This window comes from Rhinoraja longicauda, chromosome 27 (genome assembly GCF_053455715.1).
Source record: "Rhinoraja longicauda isolate Sanriku21f chromosome 27, sRhiLon1.1, whole genome shotgun sequence".
Taxonomy (NCBI): Eukaryota; Metazoa; Chordata; class Chondrichthyes; order Rajiformes; family Arhynchobatidae; genus Rhinoraja; species Rhinoraja longicauda.
Window position 1 is genome coordinate 24,189,702 of NC_135979.1, and position 21,072 is coordinate 24,210,773.

General features: G+C 49.0%; 1 protein-coding gene across 1 annotated transcript in view; it reads right to left on the reverse strand.

Annotated features, from left to right (window-relative positions):
- The window catches only part of kcnq4 (potassium voltage-gated channel subfamily Q member 4), a 204,892-nt gene extending 187,311 nt beyond the window's left edge, over positions 1-17,581 (reverse strand). The window contains exon 1 of the mRNA XM_078423268.1: positions 17,223-17,581. Within this exon, the coding sequence (XP_078279394.1) occupies positions 17,223-17,581 (359 nt within the window). The remainder of the gene's footprint in view (positions 1-17,222) is intronic.
- Between the last annotated feature and the right edge of the window lie 3,491 nt (positions 17,582-21,072).

Sequence of the window (21,072 nt, forward strand, 5' to 3'; positions counted from 1 at the left end):
GGAATTATGGAGTCATTAAACGCAACAGGTCTATTAAATCCAACAGTGGGGCATTCTCCGGAGTCATTAAACTCATTCAACAGCACCTTTAGAGGGTCATTGAAGGGACAAATTAATGGAGCAATAAAAGAATCAGTAAATCCTTTAGACGGCCTATTTAGAAGGGATAATTAAGCAATCAAGATGGCAATAAACAGATGTGTGGGAAGGAACTGCAGATGCAGGTTTACACCAAAGATAGACACAAAATGCTGGAGTAACCAGAAAAGGATTCCAGAGATGAACAAGAGTCTCGACCCGAAACGTCACCTATTCCTTTTCTCCAGAGATGCTACCTGTCCCGCAGAGTTATTCCAGCATTTTGGGTCTATCTTTGGCAGTGAACAGAGTTGAGTTGGCATTTGCAACGTTGTGTGAAGATATATACACACATGTTGCTGTCATAACCGTGACAGAATGGAGTAACTGAGAATGAAAGTGGGAGAGGAAAGCCCCTGTCCCAGTTTGTCGATTTTTTAGGCGACTACAGGCGACGAGGCTGTCGCCACACGGTCGCCGGGGTGTCGCGGGCACGGTCACCACACGGTCGCCGGGGTGTCGCGGGCACGGTCCTGAGTCGTCTCCAAAGAGTCGTAGCGTTTTTCTGGTCGCCGCTGGATTTTGTGAAGGCTTGAAAATTTTCGGCGACTGTTGGTTTGACGTCTCCTGACGTGGACACTGTGACCAGGTAACGTAGGTTGTCGCCAGGTGACGTAGGTTGTCGCCAGGTGACGTAGGTTGTCGCCAGGTGATGTAGGTTGTCGCCAGGTTGTCACCAGGAGACGTAGATTGTCGCCAGGTTGTCACCAGGTGACGTAGGTTGTCACCGGTGCTGACTTCGGCGAATTCCAAGTGTGGACTTGATCTGATCACCCATCAGCGTAATGTGTCCATAAATGATGTTAGGTTTTGTATGTTTTTGCACTTGTATTCAGTTTAAAGTTTGAATTTTAAAGTTTGAAGTTTATTGAAATTTATTGGTTTATTACAATATTTTTGTATGCACTGTTGTGTGTGCTTATCAACCTTTAAAAAATATGTGTTTGAATATCAATAATGGAAATTCTTGACATTTTGACGGAAAATTGATGTATGAAGTTATTGTACTTCAGAGTACTTTCTCATGGCATCACTTTCAAATAGTCATGATGCAGAATGATTGGAAACTCTACCGTACACCGCTTTTATAGGGAAAGTGGGTGAAACGTGAATTGTCTTCAGTTGTCTTCAGTCTTCAGGGTCATAGCTTGTCGTAGCTTGTTGCGGGTGGACGTAGGTTGACTTCGGTTGTCGTAGGTTGTTGCCTCTGTGGTGGTAGGTTGTCGTAGTTGGACGTTCTACTTGCGACGTTTGGATCGCCGGTTGGCGGTAGCTTGCCATAGCTTGACGTCGACTAGGTGGTAGGTTATTGTAGCTTGTCGTAGACATTGTCGTAGCAGGGGTCCAGTCGCCGGTTTTTCGGCGACCTGCTACGATTATGACAGTCACCAGCAGTCGCCTTAAACGCCTAACGGGGACAGGGCCTTAAGAAAGACATAGTCACTAACATGGAATATATTTTGAAAGTCTTCTCGGAGTATGTATGAAGCAAGAGGAAAAGAAGAGTAACGCTGGGCTGATTATGAGTAAATAAAGTGTTTGGTGTACAGCGGCAGAAGGTATCACTGGAGAAATAAATGAGAACCAAGGAGAAGGAGATGCCAAAATCTCAGTGGAAGGGGATGTTGTAGAAATAATGCATGGGTTGTAATCAATGAGAAAATGCCACAAAGGTTGGCTGTACCTAAACAAGTCACCAGGAACTGTGGCTCGGAAGCATCTTGACCTACTGAGTGTAATGAGAGGGGCAGTTGCAAATACGCTTATCCAATACTTCTAACTCTCCCCGGATACAGGGAAAGTGGAAGAGAGCTGAAAAGTAGCAAACGTGCCAGCCTTTCTCCTGAATGAGTCATGGGACATGTCCAGCAATTATACTTTAACAAATTGTGGGACGTTTTTAAGAATAATAATCAAGGAAAACAGTGAAAGACACCTGGAAAAATCAGGTTTGATAATAGAGAAGCAGTCCAGATTTGTTACAGGCATAAAAGGCACAAAGTGCTGGAGTAACTCAGTGCATCAGGCAGCATCCCTGGAGAACGGGCGCTGGTGACGTTTTGGGTCAGAATACTTCGGCACCAATTAACCTCCGTCATTTATTGCTTTGTTATCCTTTTTCAGTCAGAACAGCACATTTTGTTCTTAAGCTCAAACTAATTAATGAATGAGCTTCATAAATAGAGATTCTACATCTGAATTAAAGCTCCCCTTGACCCATTGGCACGTTCATTAATCAGACCGGCACCAAACATCGAGTTAATGCAGCATTCTTTAGTCCCATTTGTAGACGTCTAAGGACCACTGGTGGAGCTGGACTGACAGCATTAGTGGGCACTTTGTTCCCATCGCTAACACTGGGATGTAATTTATTACCTTACAAGCGTTTAGTAACAAAGTACAAATATAATTCCCATCTAACCATCTTGCTCACGCCTTCTCTGCAAACACTAATTGGCTTTTGGTTTGGGAGTTTTCCCTGCAAACAGTATCAGTAGAGGGGTAATCTGGTCATTATTATATTCAGAATATAGGGACTTATCAGAACATAAAAAATAGAACAGTACAGCCTAGGTCCTGGCCATTCGGCCCACAATGTCCGTACCGAACGTAATGCCAACTTATGCTAATCTTTGCCTCCATATCTTTCATTCCCAGCCTACCTATGTTTAGTTTAATTTAGGGATATAGAATGGAAACCGGCCCTTCGGCACACTGAGTCCGCGCTGACCACCGATCACCGGTACACTAGTTCTATCCAACACACGAGGGATGATTTACAGAAGCCAATAAACGACAAACCTGCATGTCTTTGGAATGTGGAAGGAAACTGGAGCACTGAGAGAAAACCCATGTGGTTCTCCCATTGGGAGAACATGCAAACGCTGCACAAACAGCACCCGTGGTCAGGATGGAACCCGGGCCTCTGGTGCAGTAAGGCAGCAATTCTACCACTGTGTGACTGTGCCACCCTAGTGCATCTATCTAAAAGCTTCTGAAATGCCACCACCATGCCTGCCTCTACCACCATCCCTGGCAGTACGTTCCAGGCCCCCACCACTCTGTGTAAAAAAAACTGTCCCACACATCTCCTGTAAATTAAAGCTGTGGGAAGCTGCTGTATCAGTGCAAGGTGTATGTTTCATTTCCAAGACCTTGAGTGGGTAGAACATGAGGGAGGGCAAACACGGATTCCTAATTAGTAAAGATCAGTTCAGACCCCAGATAGACGTGAAGTGCTGGAGTAACTCGGCCGGTCAGGCAGGGTCCCTGGAGAAAAGGAATAGGTAACGTTCCAGGTAGGAATCCTTCTTCAGATTGAAGAAGGTTGTCGGTCTAAGGAAGGGTCTGACCTGAAACGTCACCTATTCCTTTTCTCCAGAGATGCTGTCCGACCTGCTGAGTTACTCCAGCAGCTTGTGTCTATCTTCAGTACAAACCAGCATCCGCAGTTCTTTCCTACACAGGTGGGATCCCATCCATGGTCTCCTTCCCCCGACCCTACCCTACCAACCCACTGTCGTCCTGTGTGTTATTTACACACAAACCCAAGACACGCAGCAGAAGTAGACGATAAAAAGAGACGACAGGCATGGACAAAGAAGCAAAAGCAAGCTTACTCTTCACAGTCACAATCACAATAATACTTTATTAGCCAAGTATGTTTTGCAACATACGAGGAATTTCATTTGCCATACAGCCGTAACAATAAAAAGCAACAGGACACAAAAAATACATTTTAACATGAACATGCACCACAGTGACTCCTCCGCATTCCTCACTGTGATAGAAGGTGAAAAAACGTTCAATCTCTCCCTTCTTTGTCCTCCAGCAGTCAGGGGCCTCTAACTTTCCGTTGACAGGATGATCTTGACTCCCGTGGCCGGCGGTGGGCCTTCCTCATCGGGGCGATCAAGCTCCTGCATTGGTGGGGAGGGGTTCTCAGCTCCCCCGCTCTGGCGATCTACCCCGGGACGGGACTAGTCGAATGTCGTGCGGCTTTGGAGCGCCCGACCGGTCTCAACCCGAGACTGTGAGCTCCTCGATGTTGAATTCCGCAGTCCGCGATGTTGGAGCGTCAACCCCAGGCAAGGGATCGCACGCTCAGATGGGAAGTCCACACCCCTCAGGGGCTCAAAGTCAGTCCCAGGTATGGCCTCCAGCTCCATGATGTTAGGCCACAGAGCGACCGGAGATACAAAACAATGACCGGAGATACAATGGAGATGCAAAACCATCGCACCTCCGGCATCTCTTGCAAATCAGGTATAGTGCAACCATTGGAGAGAAGGAATGGCTGACATCTCGACTCGAAACATCACCCATTCCTTCTCTCCAGAGATGCTGCCCGTCCCGTTGAGTTACTCCAGCATTTTGTGTCTATCTTCGGTGTAAACCAGCTTCTGCAGTTCCTTCCTGCACAGTGCAACCACTGTTGTACTATACCCTAGACACACAGGTCTTTCTGCCTCCTGTCTACTGTATGTTCAGTTGGTCAGCTCTTTTGAGTTGGATTATCATATTAAATTCCGAAGCACCAATTAGTCTTTTGGGCGTACACGTTCCTTCAAACATCCCCAGAAAGGGCAAGTATATACTGTATTATACACAATTATGATAAAAGATCCTTCATCTACACTGACCCAAATCTTCCATTTTAATTTTTCCTTGTAAGCACCAGTTGTACCAAAGCCTCTCTGAGAGGTTCTGCCACACATTGTCCTGGAACAGATTGTAACCACTGTACACCTCAGCAAACTTCACTGAAACTATCCAGAAAACATTTATGCATTTATTAGCCATTAGTTTTGTTGGTAATGCAATAACAGAGCCAATGGCATCACTAATACGGAGAGGGTGTTCAGAGATTACCGTCTTACTAACTACACAGGTTTATAGTCATTCTCCCTCGTTGGCAACCTAACAGGCTTCCAGCTCTTTCACTTCACAGGCACAAGTCCTGCAATAGGTATTGGTGATCAATGGTGCCAAGTTTAAACCCTGATGTACCAATTAGTTTCTTGGTCATAGAGTCCCATTCAACCATCCCAAGTAAGGAGAAGTATGTATTAAGCAAAATTATGTTAAAACATCTTATGCCTACGCTGACGCTAATTTAGTAAAGTGTCCCTTAGATTCACGGAGGTAAGAAATCATCTTCAGCATCCCACAGAATCATTTCCTCAACATGAGTGTTTTCTGTTGTCGACATCCTTTCTCCCTCCCTCCTTCCTGTCACCCAATGTCTTGCCAACCTCACGCCATCTGAATCTTCATCAGATCCATTCATCTGTGGGTTTTGTGGAAGAGTAAGACAATGGTTGTGAGAGATCCTGATGTTGTATTACAATTTGGGAATGTGGTAAAAATATTCCGTGTATGAACCAAATTCCACCATGATTTCTCCTTCTTTCTCAAATCCAGAAACCCCAAATCTGGCCACTCCTCCTCGAGTGGCTCCACTCCTATCCCCAACGTCTGTGAGTCATAAAGATATAAGGCATGGAAATAGGCCATTCGGCCCATCATGTCCACACCATTCTCCAACATATCCCACACCAATCCCATTTTTATTCCCCCCAAATTCCCATCAACTCCATCCCAAAATCTACCACTCCCTACACAGGAGGGACAATTTACTGGGTAATTATCCTACCAACCTGCACACCTTTGGGATGTGGTAATGGTTCAGGTAATTAAACTAAAATACCACAGAAACTGCAAGACTGAAGTAAAACCCGGAAACATTGTACATGCTCAGAAGGTTGGGCAGCATTCATGGAGGGGAAAGTGGTTACCATCTTCAGTCAATGACTCACACAAGAACTGTGCTTATTAAATTGCACAGAAACTCGTGTTTTCCCCCTCTCTTCACAGCCTGACCTGCTGAGTGCTTATTTACGATTCAAATTTCCACTTTCAAAATTAAAAAATAAAGTCACCCGTGCACCCTGCACAGTATTTTTACTTTAAGGTAAATGAGTTATTCCCTGGTGCATATTTATACATGGTAACACGGTGCGGTTTTTGTTTGTTTTTAACAACAGCTGAGTCAGTGCATCCCAACCAAGTTACGTTTATTCAGCAACTTTTGCACATTGTCCTTCCCATAGAGGTGGGCTGCAGAGGCTCACTCTGCAAAGTCCTCAACCAGTTGGGCATTACGGGGCTGGCAAAGAAGAGAGCCATTCAATCCGCAAGCCAAGCCGCAGAGAAAGCCAGGAGGTGGTTTTGTATTAAGAGGGCTGATCCGTGGGCGGTTGCTGCTGGGAGGCAAGTCGGGGCCTGATCACCCCCGGCCGGGTCGCCTGGGCGAGGGGGTCTGATGTTGTGAGACCCGAAACGCCCGATGACCCCAGGTCACATCACTGAGAATGCGTCCCAGCGCATCCAGACGATGCATCTTTCACATCACAGTTTATTATTGTCACATGTACTGAGGTATAGTGAAAAGCTTTTGTTGTGTGCTAACCTGTTAGCTGAAAGATAATACATGAGTGCTCTCCCCGTGGCCAGCGGCCGTTGGCTGAGGCTGCCTGATATTTGGTCAGACCCCCAAGCCCTGAGCAACGTTTGAAGAGGTAGCGTTGGGATAAACATACAACACAGAGCAGTACAGGAACAGGCCCTTCGGCCCACAATGTCTGTACCGAACATGATGCCAAGCTTAGTTCAGTTTACTTTAGAGATACATGGAAACATGCCCTTTGGCCCACCAAGTGCACGCTGACTATTCACACTAGTCCCGTGTTATCCCCAATTTCTCATCCACTCCCTACAAATTAGGGGCAAATTAATTTGCAGAGGTCAATTACCTTACAAATCCACGTATCTCTGGGATGTGGGAGGAAATGCACGCAGTCACGGGGAGTACATGCAAACTCCACATAGGCAGCAGAGGTCAGGATGAAACCCGGGTATCTGTGAGGTGGCAGCTCTACCTGCTGCACCACTGTTTTCCCCTGAAAGTTAAACTAATCCCAGCATATCCGTGTGCCTATCTGAAAGCCTCTTACTCACCATTGTCGCACCTGCCTCCACCGCCACCCCTGGCAGTGCGTTCCAGGCACCCACCACCCTCTGTGTAAAAAGCTCTGCCCCGCACATCTGCTTTAAACTCTGCCCCTCCCACCTTAAAGCTGTGCCCTCGAGTCTTTAACATTCGCCTCCCGGGGAAGATGTAGCTAGATTTACCAGAGCTTTGGGTTCAAGCTGTGCTGGGCATGGCCTCCAAAGGTGAAGCAGATAAATTAACATTGTAATAAATAAGCAGTTTTATGAACAAAGTGTAACTCCATGTTAACTAATGCAACATGACCTGTAAACCCAAAGGGCCGCATGTTTGTAAATTAACAGAGTTGCCATCTCAATTATGATTTTAATATAATTTTGCTGGTTCTCCTGTGGTGCTGTTCACAGGTCAATGACTATCTGAGCTGCCCACAGTGGGTAGTGCCCCACCAGTTAAACACAGCACTCAGTGAACAGGGCTGATTGAATGGCAGGGGTGACAACGTTAAATGGAGCCACAATGAGCTGTAGATGCTGCAGTCTGGAGCACAAAAACCAACTGCCCAAGGCACTCAGAGGGTCAGGCAGCGATCCAAAGAAAGAGCCTCGACCTGAAATGTCATCTGTCCATTTACCTCCACGATGCTGCCTGACCTGCTGAGTTCCTCCAGCACTGAGTTTTATGCAATAACTTCTGCAGGAAATGAGTCTGGCTTGGGATCTCCCTGCTCTTGGTGTGGGCGTAGGATATTGTCCATAAATCATTTCTGATTCTGGTTTGAAGGGTTGCCTGTCCATTCTCTCTATGCCCAACTCATTGAGTTCCTCCAGTACTTTGTGTTTTTGCTTCCAGATTCCAACATCTGCAGTTCCTTGTTTATCCATCGTGGCTCCCATTGCTTCATGTTCCAGCCTCCTCCCAGATTCCTCAGACTTCCCTAAGGATCCACACTAAACTGATATAAGAAAATAACTGCAGATGCTGGTACAAATCGATTTATTCACAAAATGCTGGAGTAACTCAGCAGGTCAGGCAGCATCTCGGGAGAGAAGGAATGGGTGACGTTTCGGGTCGAGACCCTTCCACACTAAACTGATGATGGGTGGAATCAATTCATAGCTCGGCCCCAAATTATGCCTGCGCGCAGTGGATTGCAGAACACCTCACAGTGTTGCATGAGGCAGGGAGCGCTTCACTCCCCTGCTCCTGAACCGGCATCTCAGCTATCCTGACATTAAGCAACCCAGTATGTTCAATGGTGGAAATCAGAGGACAAGAACAAAATATAAAGAGGAAAGTTAAAAAGAGAGAGAATGGGGAAACATCAGAGCGAGAAAGTAAAGGAATAGTTGCTGGAATCTGTCAACTGATTCCCATTCTGCTAATTCCCATTCTGCTGATTCGGCTTCTGCTGATTCTGATTCTGCTGATTCCCATTCTGCTGATTCCCATTCTGCTGATTCTGATTATACTAATTCTGCTGATTCCAATTCTGCTGATTCTTATTCTGCTGATTCTCATTTTGCTGCTTCGCATTCTGCTGATTCCAATTATACTAATTCTGCTGATTCCAATTCTGCTGATTCCGATTCTGCTGATTCTGATTCTGCTGATTCCCATTCTGCTGCTTCCCATTCTGCTAATTCTGCTGATTCCGATTCTGCTGATTCTGATTCTGCTGATTCCCATTTTGCTGCTTCTCAATCTGCTGATTCCGATTATACTAATTCTGCTGATTCCGATTCTGCTGGAATCCCTGAACTGTGAATCTGGGACCTCTGTGCTTCAAAACTCTTTCATTATTCTGTAAGTTTCCAGTTCTGGTGAAAAGGTAGAGACACGATAAACTGCTGATGCTGGAACCTTGAGCAGAACACAAAGTGCTGGAGGGACTCAGTGGGTAGGGCAGCTTGTGGAGGACAGGGATAGGCAACATTGTGACTTGGTACCCTTCAGATTGATTGTAGTAGGGGGGAGAAAGCTGGAAAAGAGAGGAGGGGGAAGGGGTGGGACAGAACTAGTGATAGGTGAATACAAGTTGGGGGGGTATTGGCAGAGGAGTTGGGTGGAGGTGAGAAAGGTGGAGATAATAACCAAGGCCAGAGGTGAGAAGTGAGGAAGGCAAAAGGGTGCAGATGGTGGGAGATAGGCCGGGGTAACAAGAGAGAGCTGGAGGAATGGTGAGCGGGAGGAGTGAGGCACATGGAAGAGGGCTATCTGGTGGCGAGGCGATGCGAGTCCTCTCCGCTTGCTCAGAAGGCTGTGAAGGTAAGGTGGGGATAACGACAGTGGCTGTGACTTCCTCATTCAACGACCATCAGTTGTAAAACCTTATAATATTATGAGAGGCAGAGATAATGCAAGTTGCCACAGTCTTGTCCCCGGGGTAGGGGAGTCTAAAACTAGAGGATGTACATTTGAGGTGAGAGGGGAAAGATTTAAAGGGGACTTTTTCCCACATGGCGGGTGGTGCATACATGGAACGAACCGCCAGAAGAAGTGGCAGAGGAGGGTATAATTACAACATTTAAAAAAACATTTTTACAGGTAAGTGGATATGAAAGGTTAGGAAGGTGCAGGCAAATGGAACTGGATTGATTAGGTCCAGTATAAGCACATGGTCAACATAGACACGTTGGGCTGAAGGGCCTGTTTCCGTGCTGTAAGACCATGTAACAATTGGAGCTGGAAGAGAGTTAGACTGGGTGGGAGTTTGGAGGCTGCTGTACACAGGCCAGCTCCCTGACAGCCTGCCCAATATATAGTGCCAGGGACCAGCCATCATCCATCACAGGCACCTGCCACCACCCCCACCCACACCCACAGCTCAGTGTTCCTAACACTAGTTCCTTCCCAGTGCCAAGACTCCCCAGAAGGCAGCAGAAGACCATCAACTCAGACCCACGGTCAATACAGTCCCACGCCACCAGGGTCCCCTCGAGTCCCAATCCCTCAACCCAATCCCTCAACTCAGCAGCCGAGTCCCTGCAAAAGACTGGTCTTGTTCCCCTTCTCCTTACCCACTGGTAGCTGTGCACAGGGATTCCTAAATGCCCACTTCATCCCACCATTGACACACTTGCCATCTCCTGCAGCCAAACACAAACTGCTTGGGGAACTCAGCGAGTCGAGCAGCATCTGTGGAGGCAGAGAGATGGTCTCGATGCTTGGTCTGGACCCGAAACGTCAATCATCACTTTACCTTCACAGATGCTGCTCGGCCCGCTGAGTTCTACAGGCAGTTTGTATGTTGTTGTAGTATCTGGCATCTTCAGTCTCTTGTGTCCCCACTTCCACATCCTGCACCATACCAAACGTCAACTCACTTCACTCCAGACCAATATTTTCAGCAACAGTGCCGAGATCCAGTGGAACAGCTCCCAGCTCCTCCGCCGGGATACATCGGAAAAATTACTGGCCGAGTTGTGAGCAGTGAGGAAAGTTGTTGAAATATACAGCAGGATGTAATATGTTTGAAATATGGGGAGAGAAATGGCAAATGGAGTTTAATGCAGGCAAGTGTGAGGTGTTGGGAGGTCAAATGTAAGAGGAACGTATACAATTAACAGCAGGACAATGAGGAGCATTTGTGAACAGAGACATCTTTGGGTACAAGTGCATAGCTCCCAAAAAGTGGCTAGCAAGTGATTAGGGAAGTAAAGAAATCTGGCATACTTGGCTTCGTCGGTGAGGACATTGTATATAAGAGTCAGAAAGTCTTGTTGCATCTTCATAAAACTTCAATAGGAGAATTGTGGGCAGTTTTGGTCACCCCATTACAGGAACAATTTGGAGGCTTGGGAGAGGGTGTAGAAGAGGTTTACCAGAATGCTGCCTGCAATTAGAGGATATCAGTTATAAGACGAGATTGGACAAACTTGGATTGTTTTCTCTGGAGCTTTGGAGGCTGAGTGGAGACCCAATAGAAGTATATAAAGTTATGGAAGGTGTAGACAGAGTAGACAGTTCCTGACCTCCTCAATCTTTCGCTCAAAATTCCAGCTTCATACGTTCATGTGATAGGCCGAATTGGGCCATTCAGCCCATCAAGTCTACTCCGCCATTCAATCATGGCTGATCTATCTTTCCCTCCTAATCCCATTCTCCTGCCTTCTCCCCATAACCCCTGGCACATATACTAATTGCCAGATTGCCAGATGAGTCATAGAGTCATACAGGATGGGAAGAGGACCATCGTCCCACCTTGCCCATGCCAATCAATATGCCCCATCAACACTAGTCCCACCTGCCTATGTTTGGCCCATATTGCTCAAAAAAAATTCACGGTCACGTACCTGTTTATGCTTTTTAAATGTTACTATAGTACCTGCCTCAACTACCGCCTATGACAGCTGATCCCATATGGGTTTTCTCCGAGAACTTCGGTTTCCTCTAACACTCCAAAGACGTACAGGTTTGTAGGTTAATTGACTTGGTAAATGTAAATATTGTCCCTAGTGGGTGTAGGATAGTGTTAATATGCGGGGATCACTGGTCGGCGCTGACCCGGTGGTTTCGAAGGGTGGGCCGAAGGGCCTGTTTCCGCGCTGTATCTCTAAAACATTTTTTAAAATTAAATTTTTTTTAAAAAATGTTTTAATTAAATATATACCCACCAACCTCTTGAGTGAAAAAGTTGCCCCTCAGGTTCTAATTAAATCTTTCGCCTTTCACCTTAACCGTATGTCCTCTGGTTCTTGCTTGCGATACTCTGGATAAAAGATTCTGTCCGTCTACTCTAAACAGTGCCCTCCATAATGTTTGGAACAAAGACCCATCATTTATTTATTTGTTTCTGTATTCCACAATTTCAGATTTTTAATAGAAAAAAATCACATGTGGTTAAAATACACATTGTCAGATTTTAATAAGGGGTATTTTTATACATTTTGGTTTCACCATGTAGAAATTACAGCTGTGTTTACTCATAGTCCCCCCATTTCAGGGCACCATAATGTTTGGGACACATGGCTTCACAGATGTTTGTAATTGCTCAGGTGTGTTTAAATGCCTCCTTAATGCAGGGAAAAGCGCTCTCAGTACCTAGTCTTTCCTCCAGTCTTTCCATCACATTTGGAAACTTTTATTCCTGTTATTATCAAATTGTGGAGTACAGAGGCAAATAAATAAATGATGTTGTCTTTGTCCCAAACATTATGGAGGGCACTGTATATTCCCCTCGATCGGCGTTAAATCTCCTGCGCTCCAAGAAATGAAATTCTTTGTGGCTCCAATTTAATTTGGCATCGGGGTTCCCCTACATACTGTGGGCTGAAGGGGGGCGGGTGGGTTAGGGGTGGGGTGGAATGGGTTAGGGTGGGGGGGGTGGGGGGAATGGGTTGGGGGTGAGGGGGATGGGTTGGGGATGGGGTGGGGAGAGAGTCAGTGTCTAGGATCCTAGAAAGGCGCCGAAGTAAAGATGGTTGAAACCTTTACAGGAGTTTATCTTGCACTACATTCCCTTGCTCCTGTATTTGTACACTGTGGGCGACTCGATTGTAATGATGTATAGTCTTTCGTCTAACTGGATAACATGCACCAAAAAAAACTTTTCACTGTACCTCTGCACCACGTAAACTAAACTGAGAAAGTTGTGACGAGCTTAGATGTCGGCCTAGATGAATGGGACTGTTTCTCTTCAGCGTGACTCTGAGACTCGAAACAGGACAAGGCTATTCCCCTCAACAGAGGGTCAAGCCCCAGAGAGCAAAGATGCGACGTGTTTGTTGCAAGATGAGCGGACGGATGAAGACAAGCCCGGGGTGTGGAGCTCGGTCCCACAGAGGGACTGGCGGCGACCTCCTCCTCGCCACTGCCGGGATATGGTCGCCCGGAGCCGTGAGCTGCGGGCCCGCAGTGCCAGCGCTGGGAGGGGAGAGGTTTGAGGGCTGGTGAGCTGTTTAGAACATAGAACAGCACAGCGTTGGTGCAGGCCTTTCGGCCCACAATGTCCGTACCTACCACGACGCCAAGATAAACTAACCCCCCCTGTCTGCACATGATCCATACTCCTCCAGATCCATTCTCAAACAGTACGAGCTGAATGGGCCGCATGTTATCCCCAGTATTGTACATTTTCTCTAATGCTGTAAAGAACAGCAAGTTGTGGAGACAGTCATTAACCCCGGTGTCTCCAAGCCTGAGCAGCGAGGGCATGAAGGCGGGGGTGGGAGGGGTGCATTCTTACCTTGACCCCCCCCCTCCTAAAGAGAGAGCTAGATAGAGCTCTTAAGGATAGCGGGGTCAGGGGGGTATGGGGGGGAGGCAGGAACGGGGTACTGATTGAGAATGATCAGCCATGATCACATTGAATGGCGGTGCTGACTCGAATGGCCGAATGGCCTCCTCATGCACCTATTGTCTATTGTCTAACTTCATCTCTTCTCGTCTGGTCCAGGAAAGGTCTAGGATTCTGCCCGGCCACCGACACAGCCCCACCAGTAAACACAACCAGTGCACAATTAGGCCATTCGGCCCATCAAGTCCACTCCGCCATTCAATCATGGTTGATCGATCTCTCCCTCTCAGTCCCCATTCTCCTGCCTACTCCCAAAGACTCCTGCCACCAGTCCTAATCAAGAATCTATCAATCCCCGCCTTAAAAATATCCATTGGCGGCCTCTGCAGCCACCTGTGGCAATGGATTCCACGGGTTCACCGCCCTCTGACTGTATCTCCCCCATCCTTCAACTCCCACGTACCCAGCATCTCCAGCCCACATCTCAAACCCACTTCCCTCACGTCGTCAACTCACAACATCCCCAACCCCTCCCACCAAACTGTCCCATATCATCAATCTCCCCCAAACCCTAACTCCCCATTAACAACCTCCCGTGCCCGCAACTCCACCACCCAGACACACGCCCACGCACAGACACACACACACACCCCACCCTCACCACCGCTCCCTCGCCCTGCCCGGGTACTGGCCTCGCCGTGAGTACAGCCCTTCCTCCCTCCGCGCCACCACCGTGTCTTTGAAAGATTCCTGATTCATTCTGTCCTCTGCAACGTGACAACTGCCAAAGGCCGCTGATAAACCCGGGGAAGGGTTGAGCGGGGAGCTCGGAATCCGGACATGGCTGAAAACCACGGATGGGTGGAACAGGTTGGGAGAGCGGGTATGGGGCAGGTTTACTGATTGAGAGTCAGCTGGAGGTAATCCCGCTCCTGCCCGGCCCAGCATCCAAAGCCCCTGAAGACCATCCGTGTTCAGGTGGTCAAGATCATGCACGTTATTCTCTTTATAGAGACGTATAAAATTATAAAAGGACTGGACGAGCTACATGCAGGAAAAATGTTCCCAATGTTGGTGGAATCCAGAACCGGGGGCCACACCATCAAAGAATAAAGGGGAAGCCATTTAAAACCGAGATGAGAAAAAAACTTTTTCACCCAGAGAGTTGTGAATTTGTGGAATTCTCTGCCACAGAAGGCAGTGGAGGTCGATTCACTGGATGAATTTAAAAGAGTTAGATATAGCTCTAGGGGCTAGCGGAATCAAGGGATATGGGGAGAAGGCAGGCACGGGTTACTGATTGTGGATGATCAGCCAACATCACAATGAAGGCGGCGCTGGCTCGAAGGACCAAATGGCCTGCATCTATTTTCTATGTTTCTATGTTTATGTTCACGTATCTGTACACTGTGGTTGGCTCGATCGCAATCATGTATTGTCTTCCCGCTGACTGGTTAGCACGCAACAAAAGCTTCGGTACAGGTGACAATAAACCCAACTCAACTCAACCCAACCCAACTCAACCCAACACAACCCAACTCAACCCAACCCAACCCAACTCAACTCAACCCAACCCAACTCAACCCAACTAAACTCAACTGTAAATGATTCCCATCTCCAGCTTCCCCTCTGCTGTACTCTGGTCGGCGCCGCCATACCAAGCGGCAGGTGAAGCTCACAGATCACCAGGCCACTGGAACAGTGCGGCGAGAGACCCCTTCTCATCTAAATTCAGAGAGCATTCACTGGCTGTACTGTGGACAAGAGACTGGTGGAGGAACTCAGCGGGTCGGAAAGCATCCGTGAAGGCAGAGCGATGGTCGACGTTTCCGATCGCCAAACGTCCAGCGCCCGTCAGGCCTCCACAGATGCTGGCCGACCCGCTGAGTTCCTCCAGCAACTTTTTTTTGACACGTCTGGAAGCAAGAAACTACAGATGCTGGTTAATGCACAAAATGACACGCTGGAGTAACTCAGCAGGTCAGGCAGCATCTATGTCGCCTTTGTAGCAGGCACCTGTCTATCAACACCCCCCCCCCCCCCCCCCGGCTACGCTTTGTCCTGTCTCTCCCCTCTTCCAGCTTTCTTCTCCACCTCCCCCCCCAATAAATCAGTCTGAAGGGTTTTCACCCAAAACGTCACATCTCCATGTTCTCCACAGATGCTGCCTGACTTGCTGAGTTACTCCAGCACTTTGTGTCCATTTGTAGATACAAAGTGCTGGAAAAACTCAGCGAGTCAAGCAGCATCCGTGGAGAAATAGGAGGGGTGAAAAGTGCTTTTCGGTGCCCTTTTGTGTTTGGCCTCTCGTTCGGAATGCCCGGTGCCGACCGTTGGTGAAATGCCGACCGTGACACGGGATAGTGAGTGAGCGCATGTGGGTGCAAGCAGGCCGTGGGGACTCTGCCCCGTTCTGTACCAAGTCAACCAGCGCCGCAGAACCGCTGCAACACAGCTGGACTATCACAAACCCCGTCGACACTTCCTTCCTTTGCACCTGAGCATGGCCGGCCCTCACCTGGCACGACCGTGGCGGCCAAACACCGCGTGTCAATGCGATGCTTGGCCGACGCTTTACCTTGCTACCATTACACGCGGGTAGAGGAGACAGCGCTGGGAGAAGACGGCGTCCCTGACTGAGCCTGTTAAACTCAGGGGGCGGGACGACACCGAGCTGTTCCCAACATCTGAACACTAATGTGACATAAATTACATCCTCCAGCTTGCAAGCAGAACAGTGGGATGCTCGATGTATCCCCATGCACAGTTACAACGAGAGAATTCAAGCGTGTGAAATATCACACGTGAATGTGTGAGACATTTGAAACACACTTCTAAAGCTGTCTCGGGGCGCCTGCCCACATGTCCCTAACAACACAGGCAACTCGCGTTTCGCACAAAAAAGAAGTTGCTGATTAAACTTCCGAGTTTGAAGCTCCTGTGGCGCGGAAGACGTAAGACGGCGGCGTGTCCCGAGTGAAGTCCCTCTCGTTGCCGGTGAACCTGGACAAGTTCACAACAAGCCCCGGCACTCCACACCGCACGGCCTACAATGTCACTCTCGACAAGCGCACTTAAAATGCTTCAATAATCATCTAAACAAACAATCCCTAACCCTTGCTTTCCCTCTCTCTCCATCCCTCTCCCTTCCTCGTTATCTGACTGTCCCCCGAAGAAGGGTCTCGACCCGAAACGTCGCCCATTCCTTCTCTCCTGAGATGCTGCTTGACCTGCTGAATTACTCCAGCATTTTGTGAATAAATCCCCCTTATTACATTTGGTCTCTGTACGCTTCCTTGTCACCTTCTCCAGGCTAACAATGATCTATTGCACATTTTCCTTGAACTACATCCCCTTTGATGTCCCGTTTTCGCACCTTACATTTCCTTATCTCTGTGTCTCCCTCTTCCCCCCGACTCTCAGTCCGAAGAAGGGTCTCCACCCGAAACGTCACCCATTCCTTCCCTCCATAGATGCTGCCGTCCCGCTGAACTACTCCAGCATTTTGTGTCCATCTTCGGTGTAAACCAGTACCCGCAGTTCCTTCCTACACAATCTGGAATTCACATTTGTGATCATTTAGATGCACTCGGCAAAATAACATCTCCGGCATGGTTTATAAACGTTATTTATCGAAGAATACTCTTGTAAACATCTCGTCACGCTGTACCCATATAAACACAGCAACTTCGCAAAATACCAGCACAGTTTGCAACATACGTAGTATGAAAACACACTTCCCAGAGTATAGCAAGCGTGATTGCAAACAATTGGAAATATGTTCCACACACAGTGTGTTGTGTTTGTTTCAGAGCCCCGAGCGAGAGTACTTACATAAAGGCGTGATAAATGAACGCCCATCCGCGAGGTCTCTCCAGCACATTGTACAGACAATTCTGCAGCTTTCTGTAGCGGGCATTCCGCTTGTTGCCGTGTTTGGGGGGCAGTGGTCTGCCGAGCAGCCCGACCCGGGCACTGTGTGCCCCGTCCCCGGGAGTCGCCGCCAGTCCCAGCCTGTCGCCATCCCCGGGCGTCCCCGCCAGCCGGAGCCGGCTACCGTGGAGGCGCTCGACCACGCTGCCCGCCGACCCTTCCCGGCTCTGGGGGAGATTGCTCTCCATCGCTGTCAGTCCCACGAACTCCACCCGTTTCTCGTCCGGCATGCCGCCGTTATCCGCGTGGTTCCGGGGCATGTCTCCCAGCCCGGGGGAGAGGGGAAGCGGCGGGGTACACAGGGTGGGAGGGAGGGGAGGAGAGGGGAGGGGTAGGGACGGTCCAGCTGGCCGAGTGTGGAGTGCTGGGGTCGGGGAGGGAGGGGAGAGTTTAACGGGACATGCCGCCGAGTTGGGGAGAGAGTGCAGGGAGTTGTGGATCAGGCGCCGGGATCCGCTACCTCCCGCCTCCGCCCAGTCGCACGACTGCTGCCATCTCCGCCCCTACACACACACACACAGCCCGGCTCTCGCCAGCGACCCGCCCCCGGCCCGCAGCCCGCACCGCCCCCTCGCCGCACAGATGTGGCGGCCACTCGGCAGCACAGCTGGCACGGATCCGAGCGCCAGAGGGTCGGTGCCGCTCACCACAAAGTTGACGGGCGGGCTCTGGAGTGAAGTTAGTAAATATGCTGCTAAACTCAACTAATCTCCGCTGCCTGCACATGATCCATTCCCTGCATATCCATGTGCCCATCTAAATGCCTCTTCAACACGATTATCATATCTGCTTCCACCACTCCAGGCACCCACCACCCTCTGTGTAAAAAAAAACGTCCCGCACATCTTCTTTAAACTTTGCCCCTCTCACCTTATAGTTCTGCCCTCTAGTCTTTGACATTTCCACCCTGATGGTCTACACCATCTATCTATGTCCCTGATAATTGTAAATACTTCTATCGGGTCTCCCCTCAACCTCCGACGCTCCTGAGAAAACTGTCCAAGTTTGTCCAATCTCTACTTCCAGCTAATATCCTCTGATTCGCGTAGCATTTTCATAAACCGCTTCTGCGCCCTCTCCAAATACCCAGACCCCCGGGCAGATTTTAGACTGAGTATTTGAACAAGGGGACTTATTTATTCAAGGGGGAAGAGGGAGGGGGTGGTCTGGCAAGACCAGCATTTATTGTCTGTCCTGTTCACTCGTTCACAACCCCCCCCCCCCCCCCCACCCCCCTCTCTCTCTCTCTCTCTCCGTTAGACTCTTGTATGTAACCCACTTTCAGGTGAGCATGTTTAAAAAACAGAAAGCGCTGAGTTGGATCTCGCAGCAGGTCAGGCGGCTTGTTAAAAAAGAAAGGACTATTGAGGTTTCAAGTCTACGAGCAAGGCAGAACTGTAAAAGAGAGAAACCGGAGACACAATGAACTGCAGAAATAAAGAACTGCAGATGCTGGTTTATACCAAAGAAAGACACAAAGTGCTGGAGCATCTCTGGAGAAAAGGGATGGGTGACGTTTCGGGTCGGGACCGGTCTTCAGACTGATGGTGGAGGGTGGATGGGTCGAGTGGGGGGGGGCGGGGCAGGGGTGAAGAACCCGTCTTCTCGCCTCCACCTCTCACCTCGCCCCCACCCCCTACCTTCAGTCTGAAGAAGGGTCCCGACCCGAAACGTCACCCATCCATTTCCTCCGGAGATGCTGCCTGGCCCGCTGAGTTACTCCAGCACTTTATGTCTACCCGAGGAACTGCAGCTGCTGGAATGTTGTCCAAAACACAAAGTGCTGGAAGAACGTAGCGGGCCAGGCGACGTTTCAGGTTCGGGGGGGGGAGGGGGGGTTCTTTCTGATTTCAGTCTGAAGTTGGGCCCCGACCTGAAACGTCATCTGCCCATCCCCTCCACAGATGCTGCCTGACCCGATGAGTTCCTCCAGCACTTCGTGTGTTTGCCTTTTGCCTGGTTTACCCGTAGCCAGAGTTGCGACGTCTGTCCGCTCTGACCGGTCTATTCTCTCTCGGGTGCTGCCCGACCTGCTGGGAGTCTGACACATTTCTTGGTGTATTTCAGATTTGCATGGTGTGCAGATCTTGCTTGGAGTTTCAGGGGGTGATGTGACTCTGTACCCGAGTCCCAGGACCACGCCACGGCTGCTGTTCTCCCCACACACACACCTCTCCCCTTCTCCCACCCAGGTTACACTGAGCGAGTCCCATCTGTCCGCTGTCTGCTGTGCGCCCCTCGGCCCGGGCGCAGTGTTAGTGGAGAGGGGCGGTGAGATGGGGAGGTGTCTAGACGGGGGATGGGAGTTGGGGGGGGGGGGCGGCAAATGTAGTATCAGCGCTTTCCTTCGGCTTTTATAAAAGTTTCGTCTATGTGTCATTATATTGACTTCTTTTAAAACCTTTTTTTTAAATCAATTTAAATACTCGTGTCTATCAGAGACACCAAAACGGGTGTTTTAAGCTGGGCTTCAGGACGTGTGCCCGGAGTCTCTTTCACCAGGACACCTCTCCAGTATCTGTCATGCCCCCTCCCCCCACTCACCTACTACTTTCCTCCCTCTAGCTTCGCAACCAACTCTTTCATCCTGTCTCACCCCTTCTACTTTTGTCTCTGACCTTTGTTCCAACCATATAAAGAAGGGCCACGACCTGAAACATCACCTATTCCTTTCTCCAGAGACGCTGGCTGACCCGCTGAGTTTTGTGTCTCAGTGTTTTGAGACACTCCAGTGTTTTGTGTCTATCTTCGGCATCTGCAGTTCCTTTCTACATATACCTATCAAGCCACCCAACCCCCCCCCCCCCCCCCAATTCGCCTGCGTCCATATATTGCCTGTCACGCTTTGCCCTGCCTCTCCCCTTTTCCAGCTCCCCCCCCCCCCCCCCCCCACAATCACTGAAGAAGGGTACCGACCCATAACATCAACCATCCTGCTGAGTTGCTCCAACACTGTGTGTCGCGTTGGAGTGCAGGTAAGCAGAGTGTGGGGTGGAGTCTGGGCAAGGAGCGGGGCTTGTTCTCAGCGAGGTCTCACTGACCCATCATTCCCTGCTTGGATTGCAGACGGAAGCTCCCTCTTGGGTCCCGTTCCCGTGGGCCATCCCCACCCCCCAAGATCTTTGGGCGAGATTCCAGCTGACTAATCATATCCGTGAGGCCGCAATTCACTGCCAACGCCTTCATTGAATTCCAGTTTCTAACACCCCTCCCAGCTTTCCGATAATCAATCGATCAGGAGAGTGGAGAGTGTTTGATTGTCATGTGTAGTGACAACAGAACAATAACGTTCTTACTTGCAGCAGCATAACAGCAATGCACATGGATAACATATAATAAACCAAAAAACCAATAAATTAATAACCACAATACTAGTGCAAAACAAAACCTTAGTGCATCCAAAAACAGTCCATAGAAACTCATTGTTGCTGAGGTCAGTGTTGTGCAGTGTTCAAGAAACTAATGGTTGTTGGGAAGGAGCTGCTCTTGAACGTGGTGGTCACGGTTTTCAGACCCCTGCACCTTCTCCTGGTGGTAGGACTGAAATGAGAGCATGGTCAGGGTGGTGATGGTCTTTAATGATGTCAGCTGCCTTTATGAGGCAGCATCTTTGATAGATCCCTTCGATGGTGGGGAGGTCAGTACCTGTGATGGACCGAGCAGTGTTCACCACTCTCTGTCGTCTCTTTCATTCCTGGACGTTTGTTAATCCACCTAAACTGTTTGTTTGGATTCCATCTGATAACTTACT